The sequence below is a fragment of the Silene latifolia genome, chromosome 1 (assembly GCF_048544455.1).
Source record: "Silene latifolia isolate original U9 population chromosome 1, ASM4854445v1, whole genome shotgun sequence".
In the NCBI taxonomy this organism is placed as follows: Eukaryota; Viridiplantae; Streptophyta; class Magnoliopsida; order Caryophyllales; family Caryophyllaceae; genus Silene; species Silene latifolia.
In genome coordinates, this window is record NC_133526.1 from 30947372 (window position 1) to 30970226 (window position 22855).

General features: G+C 40.5%; 1 protein-coding gene across 14 annotated transcripts; it reads right to left on the reverse strand.

The window, feature by feature from the left end:
- Positions 1–2880: 2880 nt before the first annotated feature.
- LOC141602222 (uncharacterized) lies at positions 2881–6540 on the reverse strand. Of its 14 annotated transcripts, XR_012524388.1 has the most exons (5): positions 6252–6540; positions 4486–4638; positions 4318–4398; positions 4007–4149; positions 2881–3237 (listed from the first exon to the last, which is right to left on the reverse strand). XR_012524388.1 is itself a non-coding variant. In XM_074422529.1 (4 exons), the coding sequence occupies exons 1-4, from the start codon at positions 6377–6379 to the stop codon at positions 3208–3210; spliced, it is 375 nt and encodes a 124-aa protein (XP_074278630.1). In that variant the 5' UTR covers positions 6380–6540; the 3' UTR covers positions 2881–3207. The 14 variants fall into 14 exon arrangements, 1 of the variants encoding a protein (XP_074278630.1); XR_012524401.1 differs by having other exon boundaries at positions 2881–4149; positions 4486–4544; XR_012524398.1 differs by lacking the exon at positions 4318–4398 and adding an exon at positions 5446–5501 and having other exon boundaries at positions 2881–4149; positions 4486–4544.
- Between the last annotated feature and the right edge of the window lie 16315 nt (positions 6541–22855).

Genomic DNA, 22855 nt, shown 5'->3' on the forward strand with positions numbered 1-22855 from the left:
GGAGGATGAGGAGCCTGTTGATGAGGGGATCAACGCTGCTACTGCTTCCCAGGCAGGCTAATTTGTTTTTAGTTTATTTTTTGAAGTAGTTTGTTTTGATTTGGCCCATCCAGATGGGGATGTTCCCTGGACAAAGTATCTTTCGGTTTTTGAGGGTTTTTTGCCTTATCCAGGAGGGGTGTTCCCTGGGCAGCTACATTGCCTTGGTATAATTTGATTCCTCTTTTCTCTTGATTCCTTTGAATGACTTGATTCGTACCTGTGAATAATGGATTTTGAAGTGTTTTGTTAGAATGATGTCTGTCAGGAGGGCTTATGGCCCTCATTCCATATTTAGGAAATGATGGCTTTGTTGCCTGTCAGGAGGACTTTTTAGTAAAAAAGGGGCGGTTGCCAGTTAGGAGGGCTTATGGCCCTCAGCCTGTCAGGAGGGCTTGTTTGGACAAGTGGTTTGGTCTATTCCACCATCGTACTTGTCTTTCATTTTTTGTATAGAGCTCAGTTTACTTTTTGGGTCAGGCAGGCAGGTGCCAAGTTATTGTAGAGCATTTCTAGGATGCTATTAAGGTTGGGTGGAGTGGCCCTCAATCCTGAACATTTGTTTAAGCCTATGTGTAGTATATAACTAATGAAAAGAAGGCGTAAAACAAGTTTTCAGGATTCCATATAGGAAGATTTAAATAGACAGGCATGATAGGGTTTGTATAAAAGATAATAGGCACATATTTAGGCAAGATAACAGGTAGCAGGAAGACGTAATTTGTTGTATAAAACTTAGTCAGGCATATAAAGAGTTAATAGTTTTACCTGGTTTTGGTTTAGACATGAAATAACTTTAGGTGGGAAATGTTCCAAGATATGGGGATCATTTCTCCGTCCAAAGTTTGCAGCCTGTAAGCTCCCTGTCCTACTATTGAATCAATCAAGTATGGCCCTTCCCATGTGGGAGCTAGCTTGCCTTCATTTTTATCCCTGGTGTTAGGGAAGACTTTTCTTAGGGCCAGGTCTCCTTCCCTGAACACCCTGATGTTAACATTCTTATTGTAACTCCTGGCTACTGTTTGCTGGTAGGAGGCTATTCTGATCTTGGCTGCATCTCTCAGTTCTTCAGTCAGGATCAGGTTGTCTTGTAGTAGTGGCCTGTTTTCCTCTATGGTATTCAGGCTACTTCTGGTGGTTGGTACGTAGATTTCTGCTGGGATTACTGCTTCACAACCATAGACCCGGGAGTAGGGAGTTTGGCCTGTTGCTGTTTTAGGTGTAGTTCTGTCGGCCCAGAGGACTAAGGGGAGTTCTTCAGCCCATCTGCCTTTTCTTCTTTTTAGATTTTTTTCAGGCAACTAATTACTACTTTGTTGCTGGATTCTGCCTGACCATTGGCTTTTGGGTAGCCTGGTGTGGATGTTACCAGGTTGATATTCCATTGTGCACAGAAAGTCGCTGTTCTCTTTCCCACAAACTGTGTACCATTATCACAGACTATTTCTGAAGGTATCATATATCTACATATGATGTTGCGTTTGATGAATGATATGACATCCTTCTCTTTGACTTGCCTGTATGAATCTGCTTCTATCCACTTGGAAAAGTAGTCAGTCATTGCTAGCATGAAGACTTTCTGTCCAGGTGCTTGAGGTAATTTGCCTACTATGTCCATGCCCCATTTCATAATGGCCAAGGAGCTGAGATGGAGTGTAGTAGCTCTGATGGTTGGTGGATGTAAGGATAGTGGATTTGACAGGCTTCACACTTGGAGCTGTAGGCTATGCAGTCAGCTCTGAGGGTTGGCCAAAAGTAGCATGTTCTTAGAACTTTGCTAGCCAGGCTTCTGCCACCTTTGTGATTTCCACAGTATCCATCGTGTATATCCTCTATGACTTGTTTAGCTTCATGAGGTTTCAGGCAACGCAGGTAAGGTCCAGCCTGTGACTTTTTGAACAACATGTTATTGATAATGGTATAGGTAGAGGCTTTGATCTTTAGAGCCCTTGGTTCGTTCTTATCATTAGGGAGTATCCCCTGCAATAACCAATCATAGTATGGTTTGGACCAAGAAGTTGTGTCCTCATGGATAGGACAAGTTTGATCAGGTCTTTCAATGGTTGGTTCTAACAGGTGGACAATGGGTATTTTATCAAACACAGCAGGGCTGAAATCTGATCCCAGGCTGGCTAAGGCATCAGCCTGAGTATTCAAATCCCTTTGTATTTGGTTAATGTCAAATGAACTAAATTTTTTGCAAAGGTTTTTGACATGATCTAGATAGAAGACCATTTTTGAATCCTTTGCTGCATATGTTCCTTTGACTTGATTGGAAATTAAAAGAGAGTCAGTTTTTACCTTGAGTTTTGTCACACCAAGTTCTATACATACCTTAAGTACAACCACTAATGGAAAAACCCCCTATTGCGTCAGTTATAGAGGGCCTTTTGCGTCGGTTTTTGACTGACGTATATCGAAGGGTCATATTTGATATGCGTCAGTTGTGGAACTGACGCAAAAAGTTCAACATTTGCGTCAGCTGTGTCTTAAAAACTGACGCAAAAAAGCACTATTTGCGTCAGTTGTGTTTTAAGAACTGACGCAATTATAGGTACAACCGACGCAAATGCTTCAACATTTGCATCAGTTCTTTATAGAACCGATGCATTTTCTTTATTTTTTGCGTCATTTGTTATCATAACTGATGCAATTGATATTTTATTTTAGGGCCAATTCATTTTTCTCATTTGCATCATTTCTTTCAAGAACCGACGCAATTTATTAATGCTTTTTTTTTATATATAAAAATTTGCTGCTGAAATTACATAAAACTCACAATCCGAATACCAACTTAAAAACCACCAACAAGAAATCCAACCAACCAATAATACATCACATGTAAAACAACATTACAACTTATTCAACCCAACAACATTCTAAATACAATTCAAAGTACAAATAATCCCACAAAAGTCTTAGTTACTAATCTTATCTATACTAAATGTTCTCTAAACATCTAGTTAATTTACATAAAACTATATTACCTGTGTCTAGATTACAAAGGACACAAATGACTGAGTAATAATGCTAACTTAAGATACACATGTCATTACCACCAGCTGAACCAACCAGTTACAACACTCACTTTTGCGAGCGAGCTCTGAACTCTGAGTGTGTTGCGTGTCCTTTTTTATTTCCTATAGCATGATTTCGTCTGGTGAATATTTATCTACAAAATAATGGTTGTCCATGTACCTAAAAATGCAAGAAAATTACAGCATGCTCAAAATCATATCATGAAATCCACCTGCTTAAGCATAATGGTAAACAGTACTTGAGTCAGACGATGTTAAAAATGGTAAACAATGGAGCAAACGCAGGCCATCACTAATTTCATTATAAGATTTATAACTAAACTCGTTTAACTTTTTGAGGTCACCTTCCTCATCATTAAAAAGATCAATGCCTTATTCTTCTCTTTCGGACACAGCAGCGGCATCTGCGTCGGCTCTAACGGGCTCTTCTGAAGATGTCATGTCATTTAGTTTGGATTCTTTGCTAATTTCCGGAACAAAGGCAGCGAAAAATATTTTATTCACTAGAAATCTATTTAGCATTATGCTTTCACATCCCAAGAATCCACAAACGAAAGAACTTTAAAACTGAGTTCTAGCTTAGACAAAACCTTACTTAAGAACTAGGAAATTTCACCAATAAGGCAAAAAAATCTCAAGCACCAGACCAAAATGCTACCGTAGAGAACTCCTAGTTCTTAGGGCATGCATTTTCTTTTATGAACGAATCAAAAGAAGCAAAGAGCACAAAATCATGGCCATGAGATGTGTTAACAACAAACTACTTCATACCATGCGTGCCATCCAGATTATAACCACTATCATTTTCATATCAGCAAATACATCAGCTTTAATAGGTAATTAGAAAATCACTGAAGTGGTAAGCATTATTAAAAGGCCCAATTGCATACTAACCCACCTGATGAACCAAACAGTTAATTGATGGATACCTTCGAAGTCGATTGTGGACCAGTGCTATGATAACCAGTGCACCTGAAGGAGGCACTTGAAGAGACAGTTTGCTTAACTTCTTTGTGAAGGCAGCAGCTAAATATGCAGGAAGAAGCAGGTATTTCAAACAGGCCTCCAATAGCTACATGTGTAAATAAATTCATTAATGAAGAGAAGTTAGAAGATAATTTTTTCATGAATGCAAATGCAAACTAAGTTCTAGAAAGTATATTGCCTCGCCTCAAAGAATTTTTCACGATAATTTTCCATAAATATAGATTCATACAAATTAGGATATTCCAAACCATACTTGGTCATAAGAATAAAGAGTACACTCAGAGCCATAACACTGACAACTCCACCAATATCATATGATCTTGTTAAGAAGTTACTGCAAATCCCAAGCAACTAATTAAAATTATTGTGTAGATTTGTTTTTGAAGCGCAAAGAATAATACGAAGTTTAAGATATACTCACCATAACATTGCAGGATTTGACGAAAAAGGAAGGACTGTTTGATGCATATTAACTAGCACCTGAATATCAATGGGTAGAGTACAAGGAAAATCAGAAATGAGCACACGTACTTTCTTTTTCTTCCAAGAAATATTCCCTAGATGGAAGACAGTACTGCAAGTTTGTGTCAACAAAAACACCATTACATGAACATAGCCTAGACATTCATAACAGATTAAAAGATAAATATTCAAATAAACCATGCTCACAACAGCACTTTTTTTTAGGAATGGAGAGTATTTATCGTCACGCATGCATAGGAACAAAAGATTATTCACATAGCCATGGTAAAAGAAGGTTGAATGCCTAAACTAAAGTCCTTCGCGTTGACCTAAGTGATGCAAAGGAATTCGTTTACCACAAGAAGTATAAAGTTAACTGGAACAAGATGCCATAGTAAATAGCATCAAGTAAGAAATGGAACCAAAGAAACAAATACTCCCTCCTATTCAACTAGAAGTTTACACTTATTTCCATGTTGATTCAAATGCATTCTTGAAATGTGTCCCTAGGTTGCTAGCATCTTACTAATACCTTCCGATAGCTTTATAAAATATGTATCTGAAGAAGAAACAACCAATAAATTTTTTTAAATACGGTGGAGAATACGGTATGGAATCAATATGTTTAAGTAAAAAGAACAAGCACAGTACATGTCACCCGCTGAAACTTGACCACAACTAGACAGTATTAATAACATTTGTGCAACAGTTTCCACTGTTGACATTGAATTTTTAAGGCTCCTATTATGATGATCCTTGACTATTAACAAGCAGAGTCTACACAAGAAGGCAGTAAATCTACCGAGTTTGAAAACAATTCAGAACACACAATGGCTGAAAAATAAGAAATTGTTATAAAGGCTAACAAATAAAAGAGAAACTAATAGTATAAGATAACTACGAAACAACATAAGCATACCAAGAGTGTTCAACTCGAAATTTGATCAAGCCCTGGAATCGAGGAAATCTCATTATCTTCAAGGTAACACAACCAACATAAAAACTCATAACTCATCTGATTATTTCCAGCATTACACACCTAATTGAACTCAATACCAATAAAAACACGACATTTTCGAAAAATAACACTAATTCACATGTACTACAACACAATTGCGAAAGTTAATTAAAGAAATTGCAGTAAGATTAGTGACGGATTCAATGCTTTTCAAAGAATCAAGCTTGTTCCGCTACACAGATAACCACTTCAGCTTGAGTTAGAGACAATACTGTCTAGAATATTATCATTAGCATAATTTAAACAAAAATTACTAAAATGAATTAGAAGATCACCTAATTAAATAAACACAAATAGGAAAGAAAAGGCGGATTAATCCTAGCAAAAACAAGCTATCAATCCATTTATCTCCAATACATTTAAACATATACATTATCTGCGAAAGTCACTTCAAATCGAAACAACTAACGATGGATACCCACACTTTCAGCAGAAAGGCGGATTAATCCATCATTCATCCAAAAAAAGGCTAACCCTATTTACACACTGAGAATCAATCCACACTAATAAAAAATTGGGATGAAAGAATCAGAAATTCGGGATTCAAGCCATCAACTAGCAGAACTATTATAATACAAGAGTATGAATTCCAGACACCCATAAAATCCAAACGAAAAATCCCTAAATTTGGTATAAACATAACCCTAAATCAAATTAAGCTATAATTCAATAGTATATAAAATAATTAGACTTCTCATAAACAATACCTAAAATGTGACGGATCGATGATGAAGGCGGCGACTTGACGACGTGGTGCCGTTGGCGAACAATTAATCGAGTGAGTGACGGTAGAGAATGACTGAGCGATGCTGACTTGGGCATCTTCGTAAGCCATAAAGGTCTTTGATGGTGACTTGGGCGTCGTCAACAGAGGTGGAGGCCGGCCGACGGCCACGGTGGTGATTAAGCGAAGGAGGTAGAGCTTTTGCGTGAGGGAAGATGGAGATAGGAGAATAATGAGTTAGAGAGCTTTTGTAAGTTGTGAGTGCAAGTGTATATGAGTTTTTTTTTGTAATTAATTATCATTTGCGTCGGTTTTAATTATAAATGACGCAAAAACATAATATTAAATACATCGGTTGAAGAAAAAACTGATGTTTTTGATCAAATACGTCAGTTTTGCACATAACCGACGCAATTATTATTATTATATACGTCGCTTGTAGGAAATAACTGATGTATTTGATCAAATATGTCAGTTTTGCACATAACCGACGTAATTCAATAGACGCAATAGAGGTTTTTTCTACTAGTGAACTATCAAGGCTTTGTATTCAGCTTCGTTGTTTGTTGCTTTGAATTCACAACTAATAGCCTGTGCAATTAGGTCTCCCTGTGGTGATTTTAATACTAATCCTAGGCCAGTCCCTCTCATATTTGTTGCTCCATCTACGTGTAAGGTCCATTCCCGGCCTGATTTATAGGTGTCTAGATGGTTGACCTCTTTTATGAGGTCTGGTTCTAGGTTACGCCTGGATTCAGCCACGAAGTCTGCTAATGCCCGAGACTTAATTGCTGTCCTGGGTTCAAAGGTTATGTCATATGTGCTTATTTGTACTGACCATTTTGCCATTCTGCCTGATAGCTCAGGCTTTCTCAGGACAGATTTGATAGGCAGGTTGGTTCTGACAATGATTGGGTGACTTTCAAAGTAAGGTCTGAGTTTGGTGCAAGATATGATTAAAACAAGTACGTATTTTTCAAGTAGACCATACCTTGTTTCTGCATCCAAGAGACTTTTACTTACATAATAGACTGGGTGTTGCTGGCCTTCAATCTCCTTGGTTAGGACTCCGCTTACTGCTGTTTCAGTGACAGATAGGTAGACCGTCAGGGGTTCCCCTTTGTTTGGTTTGGCTAGCATTGAGGGTGTAGCCAGATATGCTTTAAGGTCCTGGAAGGCTGCTTCATGTTCGGGCAACCATTTGAATAATTTGTTCTTCCTGAGGAGGTCATAGAAAGATCTGCATCTTTCTGATGATCTGGATATAAATCTGTTTAGGGCTGCAACTCTTCCTGTTAACTTTTGGATGTCTTTGACTGACTTGGGAGATTCTAGTTCCAGGATAGCTTTTATATGTTCTAGGCTGGCTTCTATTCCTCTTTTGGTTACCATGTATCCCAGAAATTTGCCTAAAGAAACTCCAAAATGGCATTTGGAAGGATTGAGCTTCATATTGATTCTTCCAGGATCTTGAAAGCTACTTCTAGGTCCCTAACATGATCTTCAGCCTTTTTTTATTTGACCACCATGTCATCAATATAGACTTCCATTGTATCCCCTATTTGATCTTTGAACATCATGTTGACCAGGCGTTGATATATTGCCCCTGCATTCTTCAGGCCAAAGGGCATTCTTTGTGTAGCGATATATGCCTCTTTTTCGTGATGAATGCGGTGTGTTCCTGGTCAGATGGGTGCATCTTGATCTGGTTGAATCCACTTGAAGCATCCATAAATGTTAGGAGTTCGTGTCCTGCTGTGGCGTCTACCATTGCATCTATATGAGGAAGTGGGAACGTGTCTTTTGGGCAGGCTTTGTTGAGGTCTGTGTAGTCTACACAAACTCTCCACTTACCATTCTTTTTCTGTACTACCACCACATTAGCCAGTCAGTCAGGGTACATAACTTCTCTTATGATTCCCATGTCTAGCAATTTGTCTACTTCTTCATTAATAATGGCATTGCGTTCAGAGGCAAACTTTCTTCTTTTCTGTTGCACAGGCTTATAAAATTTGTCAATGTTGAGTTTATGTGTAATGATATTAGCATCTATACCAGTCATATCAAAATGAGACCAGGCAAAACATGAGGATTTACTCTTAAGAAAGCTTACTAATTCTGGTCTGATATTGTCAGCAACATCAGATCCTACCAGTACATTCCTGTCAGGATACTCGAGCTCTAAAATGACTTGATCTGTTTCCATTTTGGTTTCTACCGCATAAGTGGTCCTGACAGGGTACTGTAATTGCTAAGCGAGGGACTTACCTGTCTTGGAAGGTTTCAATGATTCAGTGTAACATTCCTGGGCAGATTTTGTTCACCTTTTATGGCTGCTACTCCCCATTCTGTTGGTATCTTGACACATTGGTGGTAGGTGGAAGGTATAACCCTGACATTATGGATCCATGGTCTTCCCAGGATAGCATTGTAGGATGACAGGCAGTCCAGGACTCCAAATCTCTCATATGAGGAGACTCCTTCCACATATGTTGGCAGGTATATTTCCCCCAGCGTGTTCTTTGTCTCTCCACTGAATCCAACTAGGACATTAGATTTCTTTATGATTTGGCTTTCATCAATCTTCATTGCTTTCAGGACGTCAAGCATGATCAGGTTTACTGAGCTGCCTCCATCTACTAGAATTCGCAGAACACGTGCAGTTCCTATTTGCATGGTGATAACCAGGCTATCATGGTGTAGGTCAGGAATTCCCTGCATATCAGTGTCGTCAAAAGTAATTTGAGGTAAATTTCTAGGTTTAAAAGGAGATTTCATTTTTGACTCCCTGGCAATTTTCTTTGCAGTAGAACTGGTCAGGCCACAGATCTCAGATCCTCCATTGATGAATTTGACCTCATAGATGGGTGGTGCTAGAGGAAGGTCACGTTGTTGCCTTTCTTGATTCTTTCTTGCTCCATCGTCTTCCCTGCTCTTTGATGGCATCAGGTCTTTCAGATAACCTTTCTTTAGTAGGTAGGCCACTTGCCTGCGCAATCCCAGACATTCTTCTGTTGTGTGGCCTATGTCCATGTGGAATTCACACCATCTTGTAGTGTCTTTTCTTGAGTTGGGATTGTCTGTCTTCTTTGGCCATTTGACAATGTCTCCCATGTTGTCAAGTCTTTTGATCAATCCTACAATATCAACAGAGAAGTTATACTCTTAGATAGGGGGATAAGTATAGGAATTACCTCGTTGTTCTTGTGCATAGTTGACTTATGATCTGTCAGGCCTTGTATAAGGAGATGGCCTGAAACTCCTTCCTTTGTGGTTGGAACTTTTCCTGTTGGTTTTGTCATGTCCTGAGTTGTTGTCAGTGTTGTCTGCTTTGAAACATTTATCTTCTTCCAGCCGAATATAGCCTATGGCTAATGCCTGGACATCTTCAAAGGTATGGTAGGGCTTCATAGTCATTGCATCATAGAAATCACTGTCCAGGGGTAGCCCTTGCCTGAAAGCTTCCACGGCTGTTCCAACATCATATCTGGGGATTGACACCTTTTCTTTATTAAATCTGGTCATGTAAGATCTAATTGATTCACCAGGCTTCTGCTTGATCCTGTACAGATCACTGGATCTCTTCTCAAGTTCCCTGCTGTTGGCGAACTGATGGTTGAAGAAGTTGACCAGGACAGCAAAGGATTTGATGCTTCCATTTGGCAAGTTTATGTACCATTGTAGGGCAGGCCCATTCAGGGTTGTCCAAAATTCCTTGCACATGCAGACTTGTCGTAGTTCACTGGGAATAGAGGCTGCTAACATCCTTTGTTTGTAATAGGCTACATGATTTTATGGATCTGTGGTCCCATCATAGATTCTCATCGAAGGAACCACAAATTTCTTTGGCAAATCTATCCTTGATATCTCATCCACAAAGGGTGAGTCAGCAGAGCTTTGTGGATTTGCCTCCTCAATGGGTGTGGGTACTCCAGGAATCTTTTCAAATTTTTCATGGAGTTTTTGAATTTCCTGGAGCATGGCCATCATAATTGCTGTATTGGTTTGATCCGGTAGAGCTTCTTCATTTTGAATTTCTTTTGAGTCTGTTTCTTCTCCTGCTTTGGACTTTGGTGGAGTAGGAGTACCAAAGTTGGAGAAATCAATGTTCCTGATGATTGAGGAGAATGGCGTGCCAGGTTGAACTTTCAGTTTTGATCCTGAAGCTTTTTCTCATAGCCTTAGTTTTAGGCTGGACTCTGATTCCTTTAGTTTTGCAACTTCAGCTTCAGCCTGGGCCATTTTCTGTTTCAGCTGTTCCATCTCCAACAGTTGTTGTTGGGCGGCAGCCAGTTGTTGTTCAATACTGTCTCCAGTCATTTTTTGAGTTTTTGTGCTAATTTTGAGCTAGATGCCCCAGGGTGGGCGCCAATTGTTTTAGCAGGATCTTTACTGAATAAGAATGTCCTTCCAGGGAAGATGTTAAGGGGTGATCTAACTCAATTTGACTCACCTGACTAATGTAATTAAATAGATAAACAAGCAGAAAGTAAAGACACAAGGATTTATACGTGCAAAAACCCTGGGAATAAGGGAAAAAACCACGGGCACCAAGCCAGGAGGGGATTTCACTATGATTTTGGGTTGCCTGACAGGGTATTTGTATGTTAGGCGTTTTGCTAAATAAGACAGGTTGTAAATAATTGGGTACTGATTACAATAATGTGAGTAATAGTGTGATTGCACGATTGAATAAGCAAGTGTCCTTCTTCTTCCTTCCTTCATGCTATTTATAGTGATATTCCAACGGTGCTTTTTGAGTTTGTTTAGGGTTTCTTGGTAAATAGGACCCATGGCCTATTTACCCGGAGGTGGTTGTGTGTTCTTGTTCTATATTCCAGCTCATGCCTATGATTATTTCCTCTATATTCTCTTCTTGTACGTTTGAATAGGTCTTCCTCATTTACAGGGAGTTTGTTCATAGCCTGATTGTGCTTTTCCTGCCGCCTGACCAGCTTTAATGGTGCTGCCTTCGTGCCTGTTATAGTCTTTCTTTGGGCCAGGCTTTCTGGTTGCCTTACTATGTGCTTCCCTCCTGCTTGGCGCCTGTCCAGGCACTCCAAATGCCTGGCTTTGAGTATTTCTTCTTCAGATTTAACTTTGGACATTGCCTGATTCTTGTCTGGTCAGGCAGGACAATTCTGGGCCCAACATCTTGTATACATTTTGTACATTTTGGACTTATCGGACCTGTTTTGGGCGAGAGCCCCCGGTTCGATGTATATACCGTCTTTTGGTTGTGTATATAATGGCCTGAGTGCCTTTGTTGTTGCGTGTTTGTTGTTCCTGCAGGTTAGCTTAAAAGAACGGGTTTGGTAGGTGACGGTTTGTAACGTTGTGCTGCCGGAATTTACATAGAATTTAAACGTAAAACACGTAGCATGTAGGTGGCCTAAATTGGCGCAAAATGAATGAAAGTGAAAAAAAAGTGCCCGAAAATGAGCAAAACTGACAAAAATGTCTAAAAAAATGACGAAAATGCTTAGAAATGCGCAAAAATGCCCAGAAATGAGCAAAAAATGACCGGACGGTAGGGAGGGCTACCCCCTAAAAAAAATTTAAAAAGAAATGTCTAAGTTGAAAAGTGTTGAAAAAGAGGAGTGAAATGATTCCCCTAAAAAAAGAAATAAAAAAAATGGTTAAGTGTGCTCGTTTGGCAAAAGTGTCGACTTTGTCTCGAAAAGCGAACCCGAAAAGAATTAGGAAATAAAAACTTGGTAATTTTGACGAAATTACCAAATTAAAATCCTATAGGATCAGGAAATTATAGCAAAAAGCAAAATAGGAAAGATCCAAAGCTGGAAACACGAAAAAGGCCCTGGGGAAGAGGCGCAACAGATGCTGCGTCATTTTTCCAGTTAGTCAGACCTCGACCGAAATTAGGAAACAGCAAATAGTATAAATAGAGACCTCGGGTGAGCTTTTTATTCACACAATTCATTCTTCTTTCTCTCGTATATTACATAAAAACTCACATATCCTCCAAAAAAATCCCAAAATTATGGATGCCTTTGAAGACCATCTGAAGGAATGGACGAATGAGTTTACAAACATTGAGAAGCACTATATGGGTGCTTTCAATTTAGGATCAATTTTGAATCTCAAATTAGTGAAAGTGGTGAAGCCTTTCTTGGATGCTTGTCTTGAATATTGGGACCCGAATCTTCATGTATTCGCCTTTCCTGGAGGCGAAATTTGTCCTTTTCCTGAAGAAACAGCTGCTGTTGGAGGATGGGACCAAGAAAATGTACCGACTATACCCCCTAGCTCTCAAGGATATAAAGGCAAATTTAGGGACTTGCTTGGATTGACCAAGGCTGAGGTAGACCGTCTTGTGACCTCAAAAGGTGTCCGCATGTTTGACTTTATTGACCGATTTATAAATAGGGAGGATCCTACTATTTCTTATGTTGCGAGGCGCAGGGCCTTCGGGTTTTGTCTACTGCATTGCTATGTCCTTCGAGGGCATGTTGATGAGGAGATGATAGGGGATCCTCATTTTCTGAGCCTAGTGGAACAAATGGAGCTTCGCAAGAGTCCAGCATGCCTAGTCTTAGGGGAGACCATTCTTGGTTTGGATAATAGAAAGGCCAACCGCGAGCTTCCTTATTTGGGAAGTCCCATCATCTTGCAGGTAAGAACCATTTTTCGACCGTTCTTGTTTCTTTTTTTTTTGGTCGATGCACGGGTATTAATTCCCGTTTTCTCTTTTTTGCTTGCAGGTTTGGCTGATGGAGCGGTTGTGGTTGATCGAGCCCCCAGTTAATGTGCAAGGATATCATTCTCGATCAATTGCAATGAGGGCTAGGCTGTATATGGTGGACTTCACTCGGGTATGCAAGTACTGGGAAAATAAGTTGAAGAGTGAAGGTGGTCCCTTGATCCGATGGATTGTGCCATTGTGGCATCTCGGGTCAGTTACTGGAGTCTCATCTTTGGATCCAACACGGTCAGTTCGTGTCCCTGGCTTGGAATTCATGGTTTGCATTTTTTTCGGAGAGAATGATGAGGCAAGTGGGCCTTAGGCAGAAAATTCCGAAGTTGGATACCGTTCCTCAAACTGCCTTGGCACATACTTCGGAGTCTTGTCGGGAATGGGTAATTCGGTGGGCCCAAAGGAACATGTGGTTCATACCCGTTCCTGTTGGCTCTTTATGGGTATTTGACTCATATTTGCAATGGAGAAAGGCCAGTACTCCCGAAGAACGTGAGAAGCTGAGGAAGCACGAGCCCGTGGATTATAAAATCCGCGAAGTAGCAAATGAGAACCAAAAGTACTTGACTGAAGCAGAAGAAGAGGCCTGATTCCGAGTCGCGCGTCCGTCGATGAAGCCGAAAACCGCCTCTGACGAGAAGATGGTGATAGATCAAAATGGTAAGGCTAAACCGCGAGAACGGCCGTTGGTGATTAGGTCGGAGATAGCACAGGAGCGCCCGACTCGTGGTCGAGACAAGAAGTATGATAAGGGTGACAAAGCCAAAGGGAAAATGGAACAATAGCCTTAGTCATTTATTATAGTATTATTTATTAATTTGTAATAAATGGCGGGGTTTTTAGAATCCTAGCCTAACATTTATTTTCAGCATTATTATTTTTATGTATTTGGCATATTATTAATATTTATGGAACACTGAATAAAAGATCTATTAGTTAAGAAACCGTTATGATTTTCTTTTATTATTCTTGTCGAATTTCAAATGCAAATGCAAATGTCTTTCTATTTATATTTTAAAATAATAATGGGTTGTATCCTGTGAAGGATTGCCTACGTATTCATTAGAAAAAATGAAATCAAACCCTATGCGTAGTTCGAGTAAATGTAAAAGAATAAATGTTCGAAGCAAGAGCTTGTAATGAACTTTAGAAAAAAATAAGCAGGTGCTTTTTACTCACTCCTAAAGGAAGTACAATTTAATTTATTTGATGATATGAGGATGTTGAAATGTCAAAATGCAAGAGCATAGTGGCATAAGCTTTCTTTCAGCGGGCCAAGGGCCAATTTTATTTCGTGTCGCATGAGCAACACGTGGGTTACGCGAGGCGCGTTTTCCTGTCCTATGCAAAGGGTAGTATCGTTTCAGTTGGTCTAGGTTAGTAGGACTAGAAAATTCATTCCCATCTAGGTCTGTTATCCTAACCGCACTCCCCGAGAGTATGGATTTGACTAAGAAAGGTTCGGCCCAGTTGGGCTTAAACTTTCTGATGCGTGTATTTTATATAAGATTTTTACCTCCTTTTTACACGCATTTCTATACTATTTTACGTGGCATCTAGCTACAAATACCCCCGAATAGTCTACTTTGGTTCGTTTTGTGTAAATTGCAGGAATAGACCAAGGAGAAGATAAATCAAGCCTAAACTCGTCCCATTTGCATACATTTATGGAGAACAAGGAATTAGAGCTTGGAATCTACTACTTTGAAGACGTGTGAGCTGACTTCGGAAGGTGTCATAGGGTCTAACGTGCCAAAATAGCTCGATCGACTACTGTTCTAGTCGATTGAATGCTTTATATCATGAATACTACACGATCGAGTAACATATTTACTCGATCGAGAAGGCATTACAAGGGGTTACTCGATCGAGTGGTTTATTTCCATTCGATCGAAGGGTTTGTCGCCAAGTAACTCGATCGAGCTGTTTTATACCACTCGATCGAGTGGTTTGCCCTGTAATTGAGTTTTTCCGCCTAATTTCTTATGGGCTTTTGTGAATAGGCCCTTGGATTAGGTTTAGAAGATATTTTTCGTATGCTACTTAGGCAGTAGACTGCGTAATTCACTTCTACACTTTAACTTTCACTGCTTCACTTTTTCTTATATACTTTTCTACTCTAGAACTCGGATTCGAAATTGGTATTTGGTACTATTTTTCCCTCTTTATTTCTTAATCATAATTATTGTTTTATTTCTATCTTTCTCTCATTGCTTTCATTATTGTTTTATTTGATCTTTCTGTTTTTATTATTATCATGTTTAATTCTCGTTATCTATATATTGTTATTGTTGATTCGATAGTAATCTGTAGCTAATTTCCCTTGCTAAGACTAGGGGATCCATGATTATGAAGGGATAGTAATTGCCATTTTAGGTTTTGTGCTTTTGTGGTCTATGTTGTTAATCGCTGCAGTTAACTGTTTCTGTCTAATTGAGTCGACGCAATTAATCATTTTATCGTAGTAAACCTTGACCTGGACCCGAAGGTTGGAAAGGGTGAGACTCGTAGAGAACTTTAGAGCACCGTAGTGAGGGCGGAAGCTAAGCTATTTGTGCTTTAGGGCGAATTGAGACCGGAAGGAGATATTCACTGCTCCTTAGACCATACTTGCATTGACCTGAGACCTAGATTGCTTGACTAAATGATCATGGTGAACCGACCGTCTTAGCTGCTTTTTCCTTGTCTGCTTAATATCTATTCTTCTGCCTTTTTTCTCTTTCTCATTCTCATTAGTTTAGAATAATCGAATTAAAACCCCCCAATTTGGTTACCGTGACGAACATAGACAAAGTTGACATTTTCCCATCTCCTTGTGGAGATCGACCCGACTTCCCTAGCTATATTAGTTAGAGCCAGTTGGTTATTTTTGATAGGTATACGACTGCCCTGTCAAATTTTGGCGCCATTGCCGGGGAGGTGGCGCAATTTTGTTGCTTTAATTAAGTTTGTCTTTCGTCTCAAGGAATTTATTCCTTGAGACTGATCTCATTTTTGCAAAGTTTTTGATTAGTTTTGCTGGTCATCTGTTCTATAAGAGAACATCGTCGCACCTGCTCTGCTTTGTAAATTCTATCTGCCAGAATGCCGAATATAGCCAGCCATTCAGAGCCTAATGTGGATTCCCTTCCAAAAGGTTTCTTACTACCCACTACTGAGTCGGGAACCTTTGGAATCCATCCATCCTACATACAAATTGTGAGAGAGAAATCTCTTTAGGGGGTACCAAGAAGATCCGTGCGGGCATATAGAGTCAATTTACGAGTCTTGCTCTACCATTCCTCTTGCTGCTGGGGTAACACAGGACAAAGTGAAAGGAGTTCTCTTTCCCTTTTCTTTAGCTGATGATGCCCGGGAATGGTTGAGGGATTTAGATAGGGAAGGAGCCGGTGTTACTGAATGGAATTCTCTTGCTTTGGCCTTTTACAGGCGATACATTCCACCACAGCGCACTAATGCTTTGAGAGCTCAGATTACTTCTTTTGAGCAATTGCCTACCGAAGACTTGGATGGGGCTTGGACTAGGTTCAAGAAGCTTGTCCATTCTGTGCCTCATCACGGTTTCAAGCGTTGGTTCCTATGTACTCAGTTTTACAACGGGTTATATCGAAACCAGAGAGCTATCCTTGATAGTGTAGCTAAGGGGAGATTCACGAAAAACGTGGAGGATGATCAAGGGTGGCGTCTTATTGAAGAGATGGATATCCATGTTGCCGAATATGGAAATCCCCGAGGGAGTGGGCAAGTTAACGAGTTAGCTGCAGCTGAAGTGGAAAGTCCTAGCCAAAGTCTAGGTAACGTGGAGATTACGGAGGTTATGGGTGAGAGTGCACAAGTTTGTGCAATTACCGAGCATGTGGAGATTTGCGGTAGATGCGGCATGACCCCATTGATTGTCTGACAAGCATAGAGCGCATCCTTGCTTATCAGAAATACAAGCAAGGAGTTCATTTTTCTCAATTATACGAAGAAATGAAAAATGTTTCTACTCCTACGCCAATGCCGCAGCCAAACTCCCCTTCTACAAACGAGGAAATTGCCGAACTGAAATCCTTGATGTTGAACTTAACACAACAGTTTGGGGAGAAATGCAACAAGAATGAAACTGTCATAGTGGAGTTGAGAGAACAAGTCGCGTAGTTAACACTCGCGAAAGACCAAGCTAATCATCCACCGACATGCGACCCAGTTAACGCCATCAATCTCCGAAGTGGCCTTGCTTATGAGGGGCCAAAAATGCCAAAAGACGGAGTTGTGACAGCTGATAATGCCCCGGAAGAAGTGCTAGATGAGTTTGTGGATGATATCCCTGCTGTATATTATCCAGACACTCGATCGAGTGAAAATACTACTCGATCGAGTGATATTATGCATCAAGATAGTCGATCGAGTAAAAATACTACTCGATCGAGTAGTGCTGAATTTGAAGAACTCGATCGACCAATTAATTCTACTCGATCGAACAGTTTAGCTGATGAAGTTACTCGATCGAGTGAAAATTGTACTCGATCGAGTGCGCCAGAAATCCAAGAGCTCGATCGAGTGGTTCGAACAGCTCGATCGAGTAATTTTCAAGATGAAACCACTCGATCGAGTGGAAAAAGTGGTTGATCGAGTGATAGAGCCAGCGGAGATCCTATTTTGACATCTAATTCCGCTACCGTGTCATCTTCCCCTGCTGTGAAGACGTCACGCACCGATAAAGGTAAAGAGAAAGTCGCGGGTCCACTCATTGCTACCAGAGTACCCTTCCCAAGTCGTCTGAAGGACGCGAAGGTCGAGCGACAGTACGGTAAGTTTGTGGACGTTGTGAAGAACCTCCAGGTAACTGTCCCTTTTACCGAACTTATTACCCAGGTACCTACTTACGCTAAATTCATGAAAGATATTGTGACGCGTAAGAGAGAGCTAAGTGAATTTGAGACCGTTTCATTTATGGAAGACTCTAGTAATTTACTTTTAAATAAGGCTCCACCTAAAATGAAGGACCCGGGTAGCTTCTCTATTACATGTGATATAGGCAATGTGGTTATTGATAAGGCTCTTTGTGATTTAGGAGCCACCGTCAGTGTCATGCCCCTGTCTATCTGCAAGAAATTGAATATGGGTCATCTTAAATTGACTAATATTACCCTACAGATGGCTGATAGATCTGTTAGGAGACCCTTGGGTATCTTAGAGAACGTGCCTGTGAAAATAGGCAAGTTCTTTGTACCAGTAGACTTCATTGTTTTAGACATAGCTGGGGACACCCGGAACCCAATTATATTAGGAAGACCGTTCCTTTGTACAGCTGGGGCCATTATTGATGTCAAACAAGGGCGTTTGACTCTTGCAGTAGGGGATGACGCGGTCACTTTTAGCCTGCCTAGCACTTTGGCTCGGCCAATGATAGAGGATACATGTTATTCTGTTGATATTATTGACGAGTCTATTTATGACTTTTGGTCGGGTTCTTTTATAAAGGACCCACTAGAAGCCCTTATGCTTTTGGATGAGTGTGCAGATAACCCAGATGACGATGACGCTGTGTTGGATTTGCTCAAGGATGATTTAGATGATCGTGAACTCACCGACGCTGAGGGAGAGCAAGTGGAACAGATGATCAGTACCCTATGCTCCATTGAGGTAAAGGTACCTGAGCGTAAGCCTCTTCCCTCTCATCTAAAATTTGTTTTCCTAGACGATACTGAGCAGTATCCAGTCATTGTTAGTGCTAAGCTTGATAATGATCAGCTGACTTCTTTGTTAGCCGTGCTTAATAAAAACAGGAAAGATTTGGGTTATTCTTTGGACGATATCAAGGGGATTAGTCCCGATATTTGTATGCACAGGATAGAGCTAGAGGAAGATCACAAACCTTGCAGACAGGGTCAGCGCCGGCTGAATCAGAAGATGCAAGATGTTGTGATGGCTGAGGTAATGAAGCTGCTCGACGCAGGTATTATCTATTCTGTTGGTCATTCTAAATGGGTGAGTCCAGTGCTGGTGGTCCTGAAGAAAGGAGGGACTACCGTGGTTAGGAATGACAAAAATGAGTTAATACACACTCGAGTAGTGACTGGTTGGCGGATGTGTATAGATTACAGACAGCTGAATGCCGCCACCAAGAAAGATCACTTTCCCCTTCCTTTTATTGATCAGATGGTAGAAAGGTTAGCTTCTCATAAATTTTTCTGCTATCTAGACGGGTATTCAGGGTTCTTTCAGATCCCTATTCACCCAGATGATCAAGCCAAGACTACTTTTACTTGTCCTCAAGGCGTGTTTGCTTATCGCAGGATGCCTTTTGGTTTATGTAATGCCCCTGCCACCTTTCAAAGGTGCATGATGGGGATATTTCCAGAGTATATTGAGTCTATTATGGAAGTTTTCATGGACGATTTCAGTGTTTATGGAAGTGATTTTTCTAACTGTCTGTCTAACCTTGATAAAGTGTTGCAGCGCTGCATTGAGGTTAATCTCGTGCTCAACTGGGAGAAGTGCCATTTCATGGTCAACGAGGGAGTTGTCTTAGGGCACTTAGTTTCTGATAGGGGAATAGAAGTTGATAAAGCAAAAGTGGAAGTGATTCAGCAATTACCTCCTCCTGTTAATGTTAAAGGAGTGAGAAGCTTCCTTGGTCACGCCGGCTTCTATCGCCGGTTTATCAAGTATTTCTCAAAAATTGCTAAACCACTTACACAGCTGCTACTTAAGGACGCCCCTTTTGTGTTTACGGACGAGTGTCTTTCTGCTTTTAATAGGTTGAAGCAGGCTTTGGTCTCTGCGCCAATCATACAGCCTCCTGACTGGGATTTGCCGTTTGAGATAATGTGTGATGCCAGTGACTATGCACTAGAAGCGGTGCTAGGCCAACGGAAAGACAAAGCTTTAAATGCAATCTACTATGCGAGCCGAACTCTGGATGAGGCTCAAGTGAAGTACACTACCACTAAAAAAGAGCTGCTAGCTATAGTTTATGCCTTAGAGAAATTTCATTCTTATTTGATTGGGTCAGAAGTTACTGTTTTTACTGACCATGCAGCTTTGAGGCATCTCCTTGCTAAGAAGGAGGCTAAACCGCGGCTATTGAGATGGATACTCCTTCTTCAAGAGTTTGATTTGCAGATTAAAGATAAGAAGGGAGTTGAGAACGTTGTAGCTGATCATCTGTCGCGACAGGAGGGGGAGGATTATTTACCTATTGATGAGTCTTTTCCTGATAATTCTTTATTTGCTATATTATCGTCTATTGTTAACCAAGGGGCTTGGTATGCAGATATAGCTAATTACGTTGTCAGTGGCAAGTTGCCGCCTGACCTTTCTCATCAGCAGAGGAAGAGTTTTCTGTATAACGCTAAGCAGTATTTTTGGGACGATCCTTATTTGTTTAAGGAATGTGCAGACAGTCTCTACAGACGGTGTATTCCGCAGTGGGAGACCAAAGTAGTCCTGGAAGGCTGTCACTCCTCTTCCTATGGTGGTCACCATGGTCCATCGCGCACCGTGGCTAAGGTACTTCAGTCTGGTTTTTACTGGCCTTCTTTGTTTGCTGATGCTAAGTCTTTTGTTTCAGCTTGTGATGCCTGCCAACGATCAGGGAATATTTCAAAGAGACATGAGATGCCACAAAATGGTATTTTAGAGGTTGAGGTTTTCGATGTCTGGGGCATTGATTTCCAAGGACCGTTCCCGTCTAGTAAAGGTAACAGGTACATTTTAGTAGTTGTAGATTACGTGTCGAAGTGGGTTGAGGCAATTGCCTCACCTCATTGTGATGCCAGGACCGTGATAAAGATGTTTAAAAAGGTCATATATCCCTGATTTGGTGTCCCTAGGGTCGTCATTAGTGATGGGGGAATGCACTTTAAAGAAAAGAAACTAACTTTCATTCTGTCTAAAGTTGGTGTTCAACACCGGCGTGGTTTGGGGTATCATTCCCAAACTAGTGGTCAGGTTGAGGTCTTTAATCGCGAGCTGAAAAAGATCTTGTCTAAGGTAGTTTCTAAATCACGGAAGGACTGGAGTCTTAAATTAGAAGACACGTTATGGGCTTACAGAACTGCCTTTAAGACACCGATTGGTGCATCACCTTATCGGTTAGTTTATGGGAAATCATGTCATTTACCTATTGAGTTGGAATGTAAGGCTTGGTGGGCAATTCGTGAGCTTAACTTTGATCCTAAGTTGTGTGGTCAGAATCGTCTTTTGCAGCTAGATGAGTTGGAAGAATTTAGGCTTAATGCCTGTGATAGCTCGCGCATTTATAAGGAAAAGACGAAGAGATGGCACGACAAAAGAATGTTACCTTGGGAATTTCATGTTGGGCAAAAGGTGTTGCTGTTTAATGCCCGACTGCGATTATTTCCTGGCAAGCTGAAGTCCAGGTGGAGTGGTCCTTATACGGTGACAACTGTTACTAAATTTGGATCCGTTGAGCTGGAAGGCTCCAAGGGAAATCGGTTCAAGGTGAATGGGCAGTATGTGAAGCATTATCACGAGGCAAATGAAGCAGATAATCGTGTTGAAGTCCTGTACTTCGACGAGCTTGACGCGTCAGTTAATTGATGCCATAAAGGTCGTGCGGGACCTCTTAAACCTGCGCTCTCCGGGAGGCAACCCGGACCTTTTTGCTATATTTTTGTTGAACTTTTTCTTTCACATTTAGCTTTTTGTTAAACTTTAAACGTTGTTTTATGCACCCTTTGTATTTTCCTTGCTCTTTATTCGTGTTTTGCAGGTGTATTCACTCGATCGAGTAGTTTTTCTACTCGATCGAGCACTTTTGAGTTGAGAATTACTCGATCGAGTAACATATATACTCGATCGACAAACTGCAAATCCACGTTCATTCCGATCGAGTAAGAATTTCACTCGATCGAGCATTCCTAACACCAATTTACTCGATCGAGCTATTCCAAGCGACTCGATTGAGCAGTTTCGTCTTCCAGCCATTCCTCTTCGTCTGTTGAGCTACTGCTTGACTTCCTTTGACCTCCCATGTTCATGGTCGGTTTGCGGAGGTCCCTCTTCACGACGTTTTGTAAGTATTCTGACTCCCGTTATCCTTTTCTCCTCAGTTTGCATTTCATTCCCTATTTTTGGTACAATGAGGGCATTGTACGGTTTGGTTTGGGGAGGTATGCATCCATATCTGTGTCTGCATGTTTTATTGCGTTTCCGTTTGCACGTTTTTTTATTTTCGCATGCATTGTCGTTTTTATATTCCAAAAAATCACATAAATTAAAAATTTTCACGTGTAATTTGAGTCGGAACGTTTGAACTTTGACGCTACATTGAATCCCTACCTTAACCCTGCATTTTCTTGACATTTAGTTGGCATGATAATGTGCATGATCTACGAGTTTTTGTTTCTCTTTTATCTGAACAAATAGACTTGACTTATTTATTGGCAAGCTACATTACATTCTGAGGTTAGAGCTTTATAAACTGGTGACATTCATGACCGGTTTCATTTAGGATGTGAGTAGTACTCTCTGTAAGGCATGTAACATTAATTTGCACAAGCATGAGTTTAGTCTTCTTAATACCTGTATGCGTTCGGTCTGTGGATGGTGACACATGTTAGGAGAGGCAGTTCCCTTTTATTTCATTCTACCCATGAGCCCCACATAGCCAAATTGCCTTTTTGTCCTATTAGCTACATTCTACAATTTTTCCTACCCTAGCCGAGCTAGTGATGAGTAGCTGTTTGGAATGCTTTGCTGCAGTTTGGTTATATTTATCTGATTTCAGAAGTTGGTGGAAGAATTGAAGGGAATGAAAGAACAAAAAAAATGATGAATGAAAAAGAAAAAATTGAAAATACGAAAAAGAAGAAAAAAGAAAAAATCATGTGCAAAAAAAAAACAAGAATTTGTATAATGAT

Bases quoted from the DNA above. Each gene is read 5' to 3' on its own strand.
- LOC141602222 (XM_074422529.1), bottom strand. From the start codon at position 6,379: ATGGCTTACGAAGATGCCCAAGTCAGCATCGCTCAGTCATTCTCTACC. The intron at 4,150-4,595 runs GTACGTGTGCTC...TTACACATGTAG, and splicing joins TTTCTTGGAAGAAAAAGAAA to CTATTGGAGGCCTGTTTGAA. The intron at 3,238-3,975 runs GTGGGTTAGTAT...TTGCATTTTTAG, and splicing joins TTAACTGTTTGGTTCATCAG to GTACATGGACAACCATTATT.